Source organism: Antechinus flavipes, chromosome 4 (genome assembly GCF_016432865.1).
Source record: "Antechinus flavipes isolate AdamAnt ecotype Samford, QLD, Australia chromosome 4, AdamAnt_v2, whole genome shotgun sequence".
Lineage (NCBI taxonomy): Eukaryota > Metazoa > Chordata > Mammalia > Dasyuromorphia > Dasyuridae > Antechinus > Antechinus flavipes.
Genome location: NC_067401.1, coordinates 79,281,406 through 79,298,960, shown reverse-complemented (window position 1 = coordinate 79,298,960; position 17,555 = coordinate 79,281,406). Strand labels below are relative to the sequence as shown.

The following is a 17,555-nucleotide window of genomic DNA, read 5'->3' as shown; positions in this document are numbered from 1 at the left end:
TTGACAAACCCAAAGATCTTAACTTCTGGGATAAGAATTCATTATTTGATAAAAACTGCTGGGATAATTGGAAATTAGTATGGCAGAAATTAGGCATGGACCCACACAACACCATATACCAAGATAAGATCAAAATGGGTCCATGACCTAGGCATAAAGAACAAGATTATAAATAAATTAGAGGAACATAGGATAGTTTATCTCTCAGACTTGTGGAGGAGAAAGAAATTTGTGACCAAAGATGAACTAGAGATCACAAAATAGAAAATTTTGATTATATCAAATTAAAAAGCCTTCGTACAAACAAAACTAATGCAAACAAGATTAGAAGGGAAGGAACAAATTGGGAAAACATCTTCACAGTTAAAGGTTCTGATAAAGACCTCATTTCCAAAATATATAGAGAACTGACTCAAATTTATAAGAAATCAAGCCATTCTCCAATTGATAAATGGTCAAAGGATATGAACAGACAATTTTCAGATGATGAAATTGAAACTATTACTACTCATATGAAAGAGTGTTCCAAATCACTATTGATCAGAGAAATGCAAATTAAGACAACTCTGAGATACCACTACACACCTGTCAGATTGGCTAGAATGACAGGGAAAGATAATGGACAATGTTGGAGGGGATGTGGGAAAACAGGGACACTGATACATTGTTGGTGGAATTGTGAACACATCCAACCATTATGGAGAGCAATTTGGAACTATGTTCAAAAAGTTATCAAACTGTGCATACCCTTTGATCCAGCAGTGTTTCTACTGGGCTTATACCCCAAAGAGATACTAAGGGAGGGAAAGGGACCTGTATGTACCAAAATGTTTGTGGCAGCCCTGTTTGTAGCAGCTAGAAGCTGGAAAATGATGGATGCCCATCAATTGGAGAATGGTTGAGTAAATTGTGATATATGAATGTTATGGAATATTATTGTTCTGTAAGAAATTACCAGCAGAATGAATACAGAGAGGCTTGGCGAGACTTACATGAACTGATGCGAACTGAAATGAGCAGAACCAGGAGATCATTATATACCTCAACAATGATATTGTATGAGGATATATTCTGATGGAAATGGATTTTTCCACAAAGAGATCTAACTCAGTTTCACTTGATCAAGGATGGACAGAAGCAGCTACATCCAAAGAAAGAACACTGGGAAATGAATGTAAACTGTTTGCATTTTTGTTTTTCTTCCTGGGTTATTTCTAACTTCTGAATCCAATTCTTCCTGTGCAACAAGAGAACTTCGGAACATATATTGTATCTAGGATATATGGTGACATATTCAACATGGATAGGATTGCTCGCCATCTGGTTGAGGGGGTGAAGGGAGGAAGGGGAAAAGTTGGAATAGAAGTGAGTGCAAGGGATAATGTTGTAAAAAAAAAAATTACCCAGGCATGGGTTCTATCAATAAAAAATTATAATCAAAAACAAAAACAAAAACAAAAGAACACTGGAATTACAGTTAAGAGACCTGAAATCAAATCCTGCCTTCCAAGTTTACTATTTGTGACTCCTGAACAAATTACTTGGTTTCTCTGAGTCTCAATTTCCTTACCTGTAAAAAGAGGGCAATAATTTTTGCAGTTATAGCATAGTTATTGAAAAAAGAGCTTTGTCAATCTTTACACTATAAATACAAGTTATTACTAACTGGATGGTGTAATCTAAGTGGCACAGTGGACCTGTGTCTCTGGACATAGTTCTGAAGCTGGAGTCAGAAAAGCCTCCATTCAAATCAAATATCATTTTTCTTCTTTTTTGGGTGAAGCAGTTGGGATTAAGTGACTTGCCCAGAGTCACACTGCTAATAAGTGTTAAATGTCTGAGGTCAGATTTGAACTCATCTTCCCGATTCCAAGAGTGGTGCACTATTCCCTGAGCCATCTAGCTATCCCTTGACTGTCAAATATTTACTAGTATTGTGACCCTGGGCAAATTCTCTTAACCTCTGTTTACCTCTGTTAACTTGTATGTAAAATGATGAAAGGTAGAAGAGAGCTAATGCAGATAGGGGATTCCACCTTGTGAAACTTATTCTTTTCTTTATACTTGACCATATGGACTTTGGAGAAGGAAAGGAGTCAGAGGAGAGGGAAGAGAGTCAGAGGCAGAAGCTCCTAGCAGCCAGCTTTTAGCAACTACAGAGTAACCTGTCAGAATTTCAGTATGTGCATTTATGCCTTAAATATCAAATCAGTGCTTAAATTTATTACTTAATTGGTTTTAAAGACTTTGGTAATTGATAAAATGTTAATAGTGAAGATTAAACTTTAAAAATGTGTCATGCATGCATTTTCCCCATTGGTAAATATTTACCAGCATCCTCCTTGCTAGAAGGAACACAAAAGGACTCAACTAACTGATAAGAACTGCTTATCAAGGTTATGACTCTCATTAGTTGTAAGCCTTAAAAGGACAGTGGATTATTAATGATTATAATAAAAGGCCACCCCCAATAGAAGAAAGGCTCTGGAAAGACTTCTGACACCAAACAGATGTCCAAAGCTACAGGAAAATTCTAGAAAGGTGGAATTCCAAGAAAGGTTTCTGGATGAGTTTTATTGGACCAGTTTCTATTGGATAGAAATCACAATTAGCATAATAGTTGCACTGACAGATAATGCTCGAGACTTTTGGGAACTGAGACTCATTTCTGGGTGATTGGTTTAAGTGATTTTAAAAATTAGATTTCTATTTTTAACTTGGGACAGTCAAATAGCTCAGTGAATAAGGTTCCAAGTCTGGAATCAGGAAGACACGAGTTTAAATCCAGCCACAAACACTTACTAGTTCTGTTACTCCAGGTAAGTCACTTGCCCCATTTGCCATAGAGATGATAATAGCACCTACCTCATAGGGTTTTTATGAGGGTCAAATAAGAGAATATTTGAAGTGTTCAGCACAGTGCTTATGTTCTATATAAATATAAGCTCTATATAAATGTTAACTATTATTATTACCATTAACTGGGTGGCAAAATGTACATTAATTTTCTTGGTGAATCATACCTAGTTTTTTTTTTTCAGATCATAAAAACAGAACCAAGATTTTGCTATTCACCTGGTAATAATTCTGTATGTAATCACAGGCAAAGCACTTAATCAAGAGATTGTCACCTAAGGATTGAATTTATAAATCCAAATCTATCAAGTGATAATTTCATAAATATTCAATTGTAGTGCTCAAGAATACTTTTTTACATTTTAGCTTCAGTGTGTTGCCCGTGTGTCTGGAGAGGATTTCTGTACAACCTAGGAATGCTATCATCCTGCATGCTATTTTCATATTAATCTTCTGAAAATAGGTTTTCATTTCATTCCTGGGTTCAAGAATTTCCAGTGGTTTTCCATTGCCTAACTCTGAACTTAGAATAATATTATAGGCTTTTGCAATTTCAGATACAGTCTTGTTTCTCCCATTATTTACAAACAAACTCATTGCAACAATCAAAATGCTCTAATCACAGTTCCAATCCACCAGGCTCTTCACCTTGAAAGCCTTCTTACTCTCTCTCTCTCTCTCTCTTTACTTATCTAAATTGGCTGAACTATTCATTAACTCTTCCTTGGTCTTCTCTGCAGGAATTATTCTCTTCCTCTGATTTTATTTTATAACATAAGTGCAGCATTTATTTGTCACTTTTCTTCCCTTGCCTTGCATTATTATTTATCTTTTCATAAATATGCCATCCCCTCTATCAAGTTTTAAGCTCCTTGAGATAGAACATCATCTTATAGTTCTTTGTATTCATAATACCTTGAAAAATGTGTTGTATATAACAGATGTTCATTAATACAAGGTTAATTGATCAAATCTTTGGCCCTCAAATTGACTTCTTCCTGTTCCTTTCAGGACTACAACTTGGAGCAATAAGTCTGCCTAATACATGATAGTTATTCTTGTATAACACTGATAAGCTGATGAAGATATCAGAAAGTAACTGAAGAATTTCAATATATATGGCATAACATTCTAGCTTCTCGCAGGGATCCTCAAAGTACAGCCCGTGGGGCAAATGCGGCAGCTGAGGGCGTTTATCCCCCTCACCCAAGGCTATGAAGTTTCTTTATTAAAGGCCCACAAAACAAAGTTTTTGTTTTTATTATAATCCGGCTCTCCAACAGTCTGAGATACAGTGAACTGGTCCCCTATTTAAAAAGTTTGAGGACCCCTGACTCTTCTAGAGGGCAAATATAGGGAAGTAAAATATCTTAAAGAATTACCTCTAAAAATGTACTTTTAATCAGTACAACGATTTTTCCCTTAAGTTCCTCTAGTTGTTTTAGTGCTTCACCAGTCTGCCGTAACTGGTCCTCACAAAACTCATCCAGAGAGTATGTATGAAATCGGTCCAGCTGATGCAAAAATAAAAGAATAAACCTTTGTAAGTCAAGTTCATTTATAAGGTTAAGGCAATAAAAACACTGTAATCATCCTTTTCAGGTTATAAAAGAAGGAATTAAATGATATTTCAATATCTGTGAAAACAGCCAAACAAACCCCTCTGCTAATTCACAGAATTAACTATGTCAAAGAAATAGGAAAAAACCAACATGGTCACCAATTATGAAACTTGTTTTAGGTAAATGTACAAAAGTGAATGTATTTAGAATTTTTAATGTTCTGTTAACTCCAGTCTCAGCCATTCCTACCCTTACTCCAAGAAGCAATCATGGAATAATAATAGAAAAAGGCCTCTAAGTGGGAGATGACACAGCTATGTCACTTTATACCTGTCATTATACTACTATGACTTGGTTTCTTTTTTTGTATAAAATTAATGAATTCAATTACATGACTTTTGATGAGGTACTGACCTCAAACAACATATTCCAATTCATAACTGAATGTGGTGATCAAAAATTATCATTTATATTCAGTAAATGTTTAATTTGTATACCTATTTCATATACTTCTATACCAAGTATCATATAAAAATTTCTCAGGTGAAAAATGAGTAATGAGTGGAAAAAGATTAAGAATCTTTGTCCTAAACAACTTCTTCTCCTAAATGCTCTCTTTCTACTGAAGACACTATCTTCCCATTCATCCATACTCAAAATTTGGATTCTCTCCCCCCATCCCATTTTTCCTGTCTAAGACAACTTAGAAAGTCAGGAGAGGTCTGTGACACAAAGACTGATGCTGGCCTGGAGTATTCATGGCAGCAGTATGAGCAGTAGGACTTGGCTATGGTGCAGCTTTGGGAGTTCTCAGTCCAAAAATGGTATAGAGATTTGGCAAACAGTCAGAAAAAGCTTACAGGGCATTCTGTGCTAGCACTAGGTATATTACAAAATGATGTTTGGCAGTCCCACTGCCCCTAAACACTTTTCTGTTACAGTTCCAGGACAGAGAAAAATGCTTTTAAGGGAAGAGAAGATTCAAGCAACAACAGCACTTTTAGCTTCATAGGATCAAGGGTTTTTCCTGCACAAGGACTAGATGGATTCTATCAAACATATCAAGAAGAATTAATTCCAACACTATATAAACAATTTGAAAAAAATTAAAGAAGGGGTCCTATCAAATTCCTTTTATGACACATATATAGTTTTGATACCTAAACTTGGTAAAACAAAAAACAGGAAGAAAAAATCATAGGCCAATTTTTCATTCTTTCTTTTTTCTTTCTTTCTTCCATAGTTTTTTATTTTCAAGTTATATGCATGGGTAATTTTATAGCATTGACAATTGCCAAACATTTTGTTTTAATTTTTCCCCGCCTTCCCCTCACCACCTCCCCTAGATGGCAGGTTGACCAATACATGTTAAATATGCTAAAGTATAAATCAGATACAAATTAAGTATACATGTCCAAACAGTTATTTTGCTGTACAAAAAGAATCAGATTCTGAAATAGTGTATAATTAGCCTGTGAAGGAAATCAAAAATGCAGATGGACAAAAATATAGGGATTGGGAATTCTATGCAATGGTTCTTAGTCATCTTCCAGAGTTCTTTCACTGGGTATAGCTGGTTCAATTCATTACTACTCCATTGGAACTGATTTGGTTCATCTCATTGCTGAAGATGGATAGGCCAATTTTCTTAATAATTATTGAAACAAAAAATTTTAAAATACAACGTTAGCAAGGAAATTGCAACAATATATCACAAAAATTATACACTATGACTAAATGAAACATCAGGAAATCAAGGATGATTATGAAAACTACAGGCAAAATTTTGCTTATTAATAAGTAAAAATCATGATTATCTCAATAGATGCAGAAAAAACTTTTAATAAAATATAAAATTCCAATTAAAAACACCAAAATGCAGAGAAATACATGGAGCTTTTTAAAAAATGGCAAGTATTATCTATCTAAAAACAAGAGTAAGCATTATCTATAATATGGATAAACTAGAAGCCTTTTCAATAAGATCAGGACAAAGCAAGAATATTCAATATTATTATCATTATTCATTATTGTATTAAGAAAAGGTAAGTATAGCAACAAAACAAGAAAAAATTGAAGAAATAATAAATAGCAAGGAGAAAATTAAATAATTATTCTTTGCAAATGACATGATGTTACACTTAGGGAATCTTAGAGAATCAGCTAAAAAAATAGTTGAAACAATGAACAATTTTAGGTCTATTAAATCCACACAAACCATTTCTGTATATTAGCTAGGGAAAGCAAGAAGGAGAAATTTAATTTAAAATATGAACAGACAATATAAAATACTTGGAAACCTGCCTGCCAAGATAAATCCAAGGAAATTACAAAACATTTTTCACACAAATAAACACATATCTAAACAAACTGGAAAAAAGACTAATTGTTCATGGGTAGGCTGAGCCAATATAATAAAAATATCAATAATTTGCTTATTCAATCCCAAACTAATCAAACTACTGAAGAATTTTTTTCACTAGAACTAGAAAAAACAGTAACAAACTTCATCTGGAAAAATAAAAGGTCAAAGTAATCAATGAAAAAATATATGAAGGATGGTGACCTAGTAATTCCAGATTTGAAACTATTACAAAACAGTAATTATGAACAGAATTTTGTTCTAGATAAAAAATAGTGTTAGATCATTGGAATAGATTAGATACACTATACAAAATTATCAATAACCATAGTAATCTAATGTTTGATAAGTTTATGGGGTAAGAACTTACCAAATTACAAAAATTTTGGGAAAACTGTTAACTTCTTTTTGGAAGAAAGTAGGCAAGGCCTTTACTTGTAATTGGAAAAATAAAATACTGAATTTTTTTAAAGAAAAGAATGAATAGATTCCCTTTACTAGAAGTCTTTAAATGAATTTGATTTCTAGTCTTTTGTAATCCTTTTCAGGTGCACAGATAAATGATAAGGCCTATTCCAATAGTAATTTGTAATTTTAGCTGGGAGAATCAACAAAGTTCCAAGAAGCTATTAGTAACTTATCTGGACAGTGAAGAAGGGTAATGAGTTCAACATATGAAAAAGGGGAAGGTATATTTTGGATGTGGCAAGTAAGAGAAAACACAACAAATCAATTAAATAGCATTTGTTTAGTACCTACTATTCAGTGCAATGTGGCAAAATACTGAAAATAAGAAGATAGTCTTATAGCTTTCATATTCAAATTGATGATGGATCCAATCCTTAATCCCAAAAACAAAAGGAACAATGTGATGTAGCTGAGAATGGAGGTCTCAGGTTTCAGCACCATCACAATCTATTTAACAAAAGAATTAATATCCAAATAATCAGGTAGTTGCTATCTTTGACATGTCATTTTCACGTAACAGTAGAAGCCTCTGATATCTTATCTATCTGAGTTCCACAACTTATAATGCGTAATTCTGCAAGATGAGTAATAGTATGATCTTTAAACATTTGTTCAATATAAACAAGAACACAATAACATTGCAAGCAGCTGTTTTTTTAAATATAATAATATAGTGAACGACCACTTTTAGAAACTTACAATTCAGAAGCCTAATGGTCATTTTGTTTGACAGATATTTGGTGCCTGCCAAAGGCTCTATTCTTTATGAACAAAGAACTTCAAGAACATAAACCTGAGGATCACAAAGGATCCCAAAGATAGACTACTGGATAATTGTTTTAGACCTTCCAAGCCTAATGAAATCTGCTTCCAAAAGAGACAGACTTATGAATAACTCTTTAAGTACCATCAAAATATCCAGATAATCAATATTGCTCTCTGAAACATGAAGAGTTCATTAAGTCTCTGGATCTCTGTTTTTGGTATGTGGAATAGTAAGTATTATTATAAAGCTTATGATCAATTACTTCTAGAATCATCTGGGCTCTCAGATAATCCCACCACACACACTAGCTATGAAGCCTCTACCTTTCTCAGTTTCCTCAAATGTAAAATTAAGATAATAACAGCACCTACCTTCTAGGATTATTGTGAAGATCAAATAAAACAACATCTGTAAAGTTCTTAGCACATAGTAGATGTTTAATGTATGCTTCCCTTTTCTTTCCTTTCTTCATACCCAATGGACACCTAAAAACTTAGCTAAGCAAATTGGACCTTTTTTATGGTTGATCTTCCACCCATTCACTATCATACAAATCACTTTTAAACAGAGAAATGATGAAATAAATATGTAAGATACAGTATTTTGGGACATGTCCAATATGGGAATTTGTTTTGCTTTACTAACTATATTTGTTGTAAGATCTTTCTATTTCTTTTTATCTAGTAGAAAGGTGCATGGGGGAGGGAAGATATTTTTCTTAAATGGAATCAAAAGAGAAGAGAAACAAAAGACATAAGGATAATTGAATTAACTTTTTTTTAAAAAATGAAGACCAGAAATAAGCAGTAGCAAACAGGATAACTTGAAAAGCCACATATTGGACTTATTGTGTACTTTAAAAGAAAAACATATTGTACATTATAGAGACCTGAAATTCATGTACAATCTTCTTTTATGTTTTACTATGTATATGAAAATGCTCGTTTTAACTGGGATAGTTCATGATGAAATTTTTTTTTAAAGAGAAGGAAATTGATATGGTCACACTAGCATTGTGAGGATGTTACTTGACAACCGTATGGAGAAGCAAGAGGAAAAAGATTCATATGTACAAAAATATTTAGATCTGTTCTCTGGAATCACGGTTGATCACTACAACCTTCAACGTTCTCAAATCTTTCAAAGTTGTTTTTTTTTTATAATGTTACTACATAAAATTTTAATTTTCTGTTCATTTCACTGTACATCTGGTCAAATAGGTCTTCTCAGCTGTTTCTGAAACCATTTTTGAGGGTCATTTCTTAGGACATAATAAAATTTCATTATATTCCTATGACATAATTTGCTTAACCAATTCCCAGTAGATGAGCACTCCCTTATTTTCTAGTTCTTTTTCACTTTAAAAAGAACTCTTGACAAACATTCCTTATTATGTTTTCTGCTTTTTTAATGTCTCTGGTAGTATTGCTTGGTGATAGAGAATGTGTTTGATGAATCTGGAAGCATAGTACTAAATGACTTACAGAATAGCTGGATCAATCCCCACCAGCAGGGCATTAAGAGTACCTGTTGGGTTTTGTGGGTAAATGATAGGAATCCTGATGCATCTTATAAGTAAACAAACAAACAAACAAACAAATATAAATACATATGTGTATGTATGTATGTGTAAATACATACATATATATGTGTGTGTGTGTATGTATATATATGTGTATATATATACATATATATGTATGTATGTATTTTATTTTTAGGGCAGATTGGTAGCACAATAGCTAGAGTGCTGGACCTGAAATTAGGAAGACCTGAGTTCAAATGTGACCTCAGATACTTACTAGTTATGTAACTCTATCTATCTCAGTTTCTCATCTGAGCAGAAAGAGGAAATGACAAACCACTCTAGTATCTTTGCCAAGAAAACTTTTCCAAATTGGATCATGAAGAGTCGGACATGATCAAAACAAATGAACAACAAGGATTTCAAGAGGTGAAGATGAAAGGAGACAATATTCTAGGCACTGGTGATAGTCAGTGAGAGACGGGAGATGGAGTGACGTGTATGAGGATCAACAGGGAAGCCAGTGTCGCTCCATCACAGCATGCATACAGATCCTCATATGTAAGAGAGCAGCTAAAACGGTGAAGAAGGTTTTAAAGGTGAGATATAAGAGGTTATATTTGATCATAAAAAATAACAGAGAGCCACTGAGATAAGAGTGAGGGATGACCAATTTCCTCTCAGACTTATGCCTAATCCCATTTTGATTAAAGTTATTTCATGTCTTTACCCGAAGATAAGAACATTAGAAATGTCTCTAAATTTAAGCCAACAATATATTCATGTACTTTATAATAAGTTTTCACAGTCTGTATGGCTAAAAACCTCTCAAAAATTAAAAGAAAACAATATATTGCTTAAGAAGCAAAATGGGTATGGCAAAAATTTCCAGGGTTATAGAAAGCAACTTAAGTTTCCAATTGGTTATTATTCAACAAGCTATTTAACAGTGCTATCCTTCATTTATTGATTATTGAAAAAAATTTAAGTTCTGAACTAACGATGTATTTAAGAAAATGAAAAGAGATAACAAGGTAGCATGGTGGATAGATTGTTGAAGCTAAAAGTCAGGAAGAATTTTGTTCTAATCCTACCTCAGACACTGGCTGTATATCTCTTGATAAGTTGCAGCCTTTCCTAACCTCATTTTCATCATATGTTAAATGAGAGACTGGACTAGATGAGCTTTAAGGTTCCTTCCAATTCCAATTCTAAATTTATTCAGCTGAACATAGAAGACACCCAATTATTATAAGAATATAAGAGTATTGGATGTCCAAATGGACATCTATCTATTTTGTCACCAGTGCAAGAATGTCAAGAAAAACTTATACATGTGACATTTTTTTCCCCAGAGAGACTCTGTTGGGGGTAAGATGGCAGAGAGGAGATATCTTTTTCTGAGCTCTCCTCTATGTCCCTCAAATTAACAGCAATCAACCCTCTGAACTGGTTTTGGAGTGACAGAATCAACAAATATATGTGGAGTGTAACAAATTTCTAGCAGAAGATCATTTGGCAGATCTTCATAAAAGGTCTGTTTCAATTGAGCCCAAAAGGAAGGGCCAAGCACGGGTGAGTGCAGGGACCAGGGTAGTGTGGTATCCAGGGCCAGGGAATCTACTAAGAGGAATCTACAGCAGTGTTGGCTACAGTAAGCCAGTAGATCAGCAGATTCGCTGTGAACCATTCAATGAAAATACAAAGGGCAAATAGTGAGCCCCTAAACTCCAGAATATGGAGGGACCTGGCTACACCAACCCAGCACTAGAAGTTAGTCCACACTGACACAGAACAGCCACTCTCACCTATAAAGGAAGCTTGGATAATATCCCCTTTGCCCTAAAAGAAGACCTCAATCTTTTTTTTTTTAATGAGCAAAAAGAAATCTGACCACAGATAGTTTTTATGGTGAAAGAAAAGAACAGAATTCAAAACTTGAGGTCATGAAAAGCAGATCATCTCTAGATAAAGCCCCAATAAATGTTATGAATTGGTCCCCATCTCACAATGATCTCTTGGAAGAATTCAAAAAGGATCTTAAAAAAGAGAAAAAATGGGGAAAAGAAATGAAAACTTTACAAGAGGGTTTGGAAAAGGAAACACAGAAATTATCTGAAGAAAACTCCTTACAAAAGATTTAGTGAAATGGAAAAAGCATGTAACTCCTTACAAAAATATTATTATAGACCAAACTGGTCCATCATTACCTAGACAAAACAGGGATCCATAAAAATGTATAAATCATGTCTTTAATAGATATCACCATGTATATGAATGTTATGGAATATTATTGTTCTGTAAGAAATGACCAGCAGGATGAGTTCAGAAAGGCCTGTAGAGATTTATGGTAACTGATGCTGAGTGAAATGAACAGGACCAAGAGGATCATTATATACTTCAAGAATATATGATGATCAATTCTGATGGACACGGCCTTCTTCAACAATGAGATGAACCAAAATCAGTTCCATTTGTTCAGTAATGAAGAGAACCAGTTACATCCAGCAAAAGAACTCTTGGAAATGAGTGTGAACCACAAAATAGCATTTCCACTCTGTTAGAAACCTTACAAAGTGTTAACTCACTAGAGTTGATAGAAACAATGCTTATATAATTGGTTCACACCTTTGGAGCTTACACCTTTGAGAATTCACACATTAGCTCACACATTAGAGTTCACAAGTCCGGGAGATTCAAAAGTCAGGAACCAACAATCCCACTCTCTCTAGGAGGAGTCAACCTTTGAGTTTACTCCTCAAAAAAGAGCATATAAAAGCTCTCAGAGCCTCAGTGAGGAGTCAGTTGAGAAGATTCAGAACTGGAGATTCGGAAGAAGAGAGGCTGAAGCTGGCAGAGGCAAAAGACTAGCTACAAGAGCTCTTGGAATCAAGGAGGGAGATAGACTTCAAAGAAAACTAACCAGGCTATTTGGGAAGAGACAATAAAGGATTGTACTTTAACAGCTGGCTGCATTTGAGGTGATTATTAATCTGAATTGAAATTAAGGCTGCTCCCAGAAGCCCCCCTAGAAATCTGCAACCAGAGAACCATTATATATTTTAGAAAAGAAGAACACTACACCACTCCCTTTGTTTTTGTCCACTTGCATTTTTGATTTCCTTCTCAGGTTAATTTTACCTTATTTCTAAGTCCGATTTTTCTTGTGCAGCAAAATAACTGTATGGATATGTATACATATAATGTATTTAACATATACTTTCACATATTTAACTTGTATTGGTCTACCTGCCATCAAGGGGAGGGGGTGGGGAGAAGGAGGGGAAAAGTTAGAACAGAAGGTTTTGCAAGGGTCATTGCTGAAAAATTACCCATGCATATATCTTTTAAATAAAAAGCTATAATTTAAAAATTCTAACAAAGAAAAAAATAGATATCACCATGCAAATACTCATAATTTCTAAGTTATGTCAATTAAAAAGCTTTCAAAATTTAGAAGTCTAGCAGAAGATTTTTTTTAAATGTTGAAGCAGAATGAGGTACATAATATTCTTATTCTCCTGACTGCTCTTGTAGTTGTTCCAAGGATGCTTAAAGTGAATTTACAAAAGACTCATGTGCATCCCATTACTTTTATTCAACTACAAAAGTAGGTATTTACCTGTGTAGTAGTCTATACAATATGAAATATGAAAACACAAAATAATGTCCAGTTTCAGTGTTTCTAAATTCTATCTAAAAAGATGAGAACAATATAATATATCTAACTATTTTCAATTAATAATTAAAAGTGAAAGCCAAAATGTTATTGTTACAAGTAGGAAAAGCAAAGCAACAAATAAATAAACAACTCAATATCAATCCAAATCTTCAGTTCAACTGAATATAAGAACAAATATATTAGATCCATACAAAAATAGAATGGGCTAACACAGGAAACAGTAAATATCCTTTCATCACCAACTATCAGCTAATGTACTAGCATAACTAAACAACCACGTGTTGGGATAATGTAGAGAGAACTCATACGTCTAATAGAGAGTCTAAAAGGATTATTACGTTCCTTCCAGATTCTATGAGCTTTTACAGCAACAAGGCAACCAGGAGGCATAGGGATTAAATACCTACTGTGAAGTAAATAAGACTTGCTTTTGAATCATGTCTCAGTCACCAGCTATATGACACTGAGTAATTTACTTACCCTCCCTGTTTTAGTTACCTTTCTCAGTTTAGCAATCTATCAAATGGGAGCAATAATAGCATCTATCTCACTAAGTTGTTAAGGCTAAAATGAGATAATGTTTTAAAATACTCTACAAATATTATAGTAAAATATCTCAGTTGTCATCATCATTTAGTATCATTATTATAGTAATGCTAAAATTCAATAAATGATTATTTATTTAAAAATTATATAACAGGAATGGTAGAGTTAATTCTCCATCCATACCCAATGAGTACAGAATAAAATAACAGGGTTAAGTGGAAGCATGGCTAAAATTTAGGGAAATTTTAATAACAAATTTTTTTTTTTAAGTTTAGCTCCTCCTTGAGATATTTTAGGTTCTTGAAGGAAGGGGGTGAAGGAAGGATCGCATTAAATTCTTTTATTCAAAAGATTTTATCTAGTACTAGAATCTAGGGTTGTATATTTCTCTGAATCAAAAACTTCAGGGCCAATTATTTTATAAGATTTTTATACATAAATTTCAAGGTATAATATTTTTACTTACCTTTATCAGAAGAATAGCAGCAGGATTATCTTCAAAGAGCCTGCCTCTTGTGAGGTTACTTGCATTTTCACAAATGTTCCGTATTTGAAGCAAACATCTTTGAAATAATTTATCGGCCCAAAAAAGTTGCTTGTACAACATCAATCTGGAATTTTAGAAATTATCTCAAACTTATTTACTAAAATGCTAATTTCATCAACTTAGAGTCAACCAAAACAATTATTTCAAGTGAGTTTTTGGCTAAAATTTAAAATGGCATTGGTCTCTAACATGTTAAAATTTTCAGTGGCTCTGGAACTTTTTGCTTTAGCTTTAGAACCCAATAGGCAAACAGATTTTCCATTTGGGAAATGCATGTGTGTTTGCACGAGGGTTAAAATATAAATAAGGGGGTTCTGGAAAAATCTTCTGTCTGAAATATAAAAGAATTGAGTTCAGTGAGAATTGCTAAAATCAAGTTTTGCTTACATACCTATTCAAATAAAACACAACTGTTTAATTTTTTAAAATAACTTTTATTGAAAACTGATTGTGGGCACTGGGTGAGAAGAGTAAAAGAAACAAAAAGTTTAATACATGGAACATGGTCCCTGGCCCCATAATAGATCACAGTATCCTAATTATATTTATAATTTTAACTAACAATACATAATAAATACAAGGAAAAGTTAAAGACCAAGGATTACATGAAATCTTCAAGGAAAAATATCATTATCAACAAGACATATGATAGAAAGCTTTTTAAAAGAGGGAAAATTTGAGTCGGACTTTGAAAGACAGGCAGGAATTCAACAGTTAAAAATGTGTTCACAGAATAGATTAGGAAGCCTATGACATACTCAACAGAAGGAAATCAATTGGAAAAGTAGGGAGCTATCAGAACATGAAATATGAATAACAAGCAAAGGTGAGAGACATAAGGACAAAATATTCCACTAACTGTTCACATGTCGAAGACAGTCAGAACAGTGAAGTCAGAAAAGAGTAGGGAAAAAAAGTCATGCTAGATATAGACTTTCAGATGCCAAAGGTTATATAAGAGATATCCTGTAGGCAGTCTAGGGAGCCACTGATTTGAGTTAGATGCATAAAAGTGGTAGCTAGCACTTCATGAATAAATAATACTGCCAAGATAGTGAAAAGAGACTTAGAATCAAAACTTGGGGAACTTCTAAATTTAATAATCAAAATGTAGAAGAATTAGTGAAGGAGATAGATGAGTAGAAAGGTAGAGGAATCAGAAAAATAATGTATCTCTAGAGTCTGAGGAGAGGGTATCCTAGAAAGAAGGAGCAGCTAGATGCCAAATGCCATAGAAAGGGTAAGATGAGGATTGATGAAGTTCATCAGATTTGGTGATTAAGAAAGAAGCCATTGATATACTTTGAGAGGATAACACAATAATCACTTAATAAATGCTTTTTAATTCATTCAGTTTCTCATAAACTAGGTAGTGTCCAAAGAAGGGTAGCCTGGGTAGTGGAAGGGTCTCGAGATTAAAAAATTACTTTGGTTGAAGAAACTCTGAAAAAGATAATACTTAGGGAGATATCATTGTCTTGAGTAACCAAAGGACTGTCTTACATAAAAATGATATATTTGTTCTTCTTGGTTCCAAAAGACTGAAAGCAAGAGAAAATTGTCTAACTTGAAAAGAAGAAAATTTAGATTTGATCTCAAAGAAAACTTCCTAAAATTGGAGTTATACAAAAGTACAAATTATTTTGTGCTTCTCTAATTGGAGTTCTTCAAACAAGTACCTATCAGGTATTAGAGGAAGGATTCTTGGCTATGTAATTTGAGTTAGATGTCTTCAAACTCTGTGATACTGTGATTCTTGAGAATGTCTTCAAGTATACTGAGTTATAAGGAAAATGCTAATCACTTCTTTGCCCTTTCCAAAGCAAATTAAATAGGAGAAAATGGTTTTACCTTGTTTCAAAAAAAATTAAATTTAGTATAAAGAAAGATTTGTTAAGCATAGGGAGAATATAACCTATTTTGTTATCAGGGAAGGCTATGGTATTTAATTATGGAAGTATTTATAAATATGATCAACAAACTTGGGTTGCTTAAATGTTCATTCCTTCTTCTGGAAGCATAAATCTGGGCTAAAGACCAAGGAATATTAAGATTCTTTATAGAGCTATGTTTCTATTATACCCCATAATGTTTCAACAAAGCAATATGATTTAAAAGTCATTAAAGATGGTTTAAAAACATTGACCTAAATAGATAGACTAAATTACTTTCCAAAGTCTTTTTTTTAATTTTATGATTTTATTAATTAAAAGTCATTTACTTCTGTTTCAATCTTACAGTTTAAATTGTGTTTTTCTTATGAAACTTTTACAAACTTTACTTATATGAATATTTACGTGCTCTTGTCTTTTTTGCTTCTTTTAACATTTTTTTTCCAGATGAGAAATGATTTTCTTTGTCTGAAAGAAGAAACATTATCTTAGACAAAATGGATTAGAATTGCATATTATAAATCTATATGGTAAGGCCTATTAATATTTGTAAATAACCTAGACTAACTTAGTATTAATCTATTAAGAGGGTATCAGTGTCATCACAAGATTCAATAAAGCACACGTGTGAATTTTTTTCTGAAATATACTTCCAAAACTAGTTTAAAATATATAATTGTGCTTATCATTTTCTTTGTAACATATAGCCTGTTAATTTTATCAGAGTTAGATTGTACTTTTTCAAGAGAAAATTTGTGCTTCAGTATCTATATCATCATGGTATAATCATTTTTAATGATTAATGTTTATAAAAAAAGGAGAGCAACAGGAAAGCCCCACAATTGCAATTAGAAAAATAATTATGATATATTTATCATTGAAATATGTCCTGAAATTTACATTTGAATATAAATGGATTTGTTATTCCAAAAAATCATAGGACTTTAAATAAAATGTCACTTTTTAAAGACTTAAATAAATCAGAAGCAGCTTTAAAGTTTCAGGGTTTTTAATGTTTTTTTTTATTCTGCCCCCTTATTAATTCTATATTGATTCTATAACTGACATAGAATCACATCTATTCTTAGAAACTGAGCAAACTCTCACTTCTTACATGTTTGCTGTCTAGCTTGTCACACCTTCTAACAAAGAGGTAATGGTTTTCATTTTCTCCTGATAGTCTTAGAGAACTAAAAATCAGTTTGGTACAAAGAATGAAAAAAAATCACTTCTCACAATGAGTTTACATTTGGAATACAAAGAACGTAAATGTAAAGTCAGTAATACATGCACACATCCCTAAAATAGCAAAATAGAAGATAGTTTGAGAGGGAAGATAGTAGTAATTAAAA

At 33.0% G+C, this 17,555-nt stretch overlaps 1 protein-coding gene across 1 annotated transcript in view; it reads right to left on the bottom strand.

Annotated features, from left to right (window-relative positions):
* DNAH14 (dynein axonemal heavy chain 14) overlaps positions 1 to 17,555 on the bottom strand; it is a 386,173-nt gene that overhangs the window by 315,974 nt on the left and 52,644 nt on the right. The window contains exons 9-10 of the mRNA XM_051996560.1: positions 14,231 to 14,375; positions 4,239 to 4,370 (exon numbers count right to left, since the gene is read on the bottom strand). Coding sequence (XP_051852520.1) covers positions 4,239 to 4,370; positions 14,231 to 14,375 — 277 coding nt within the window. The remainder of the gene's footprint in view (positions 1 to 4,238; positions 4,371 to 14,230; positions 14,376 to 17,555) is intronic.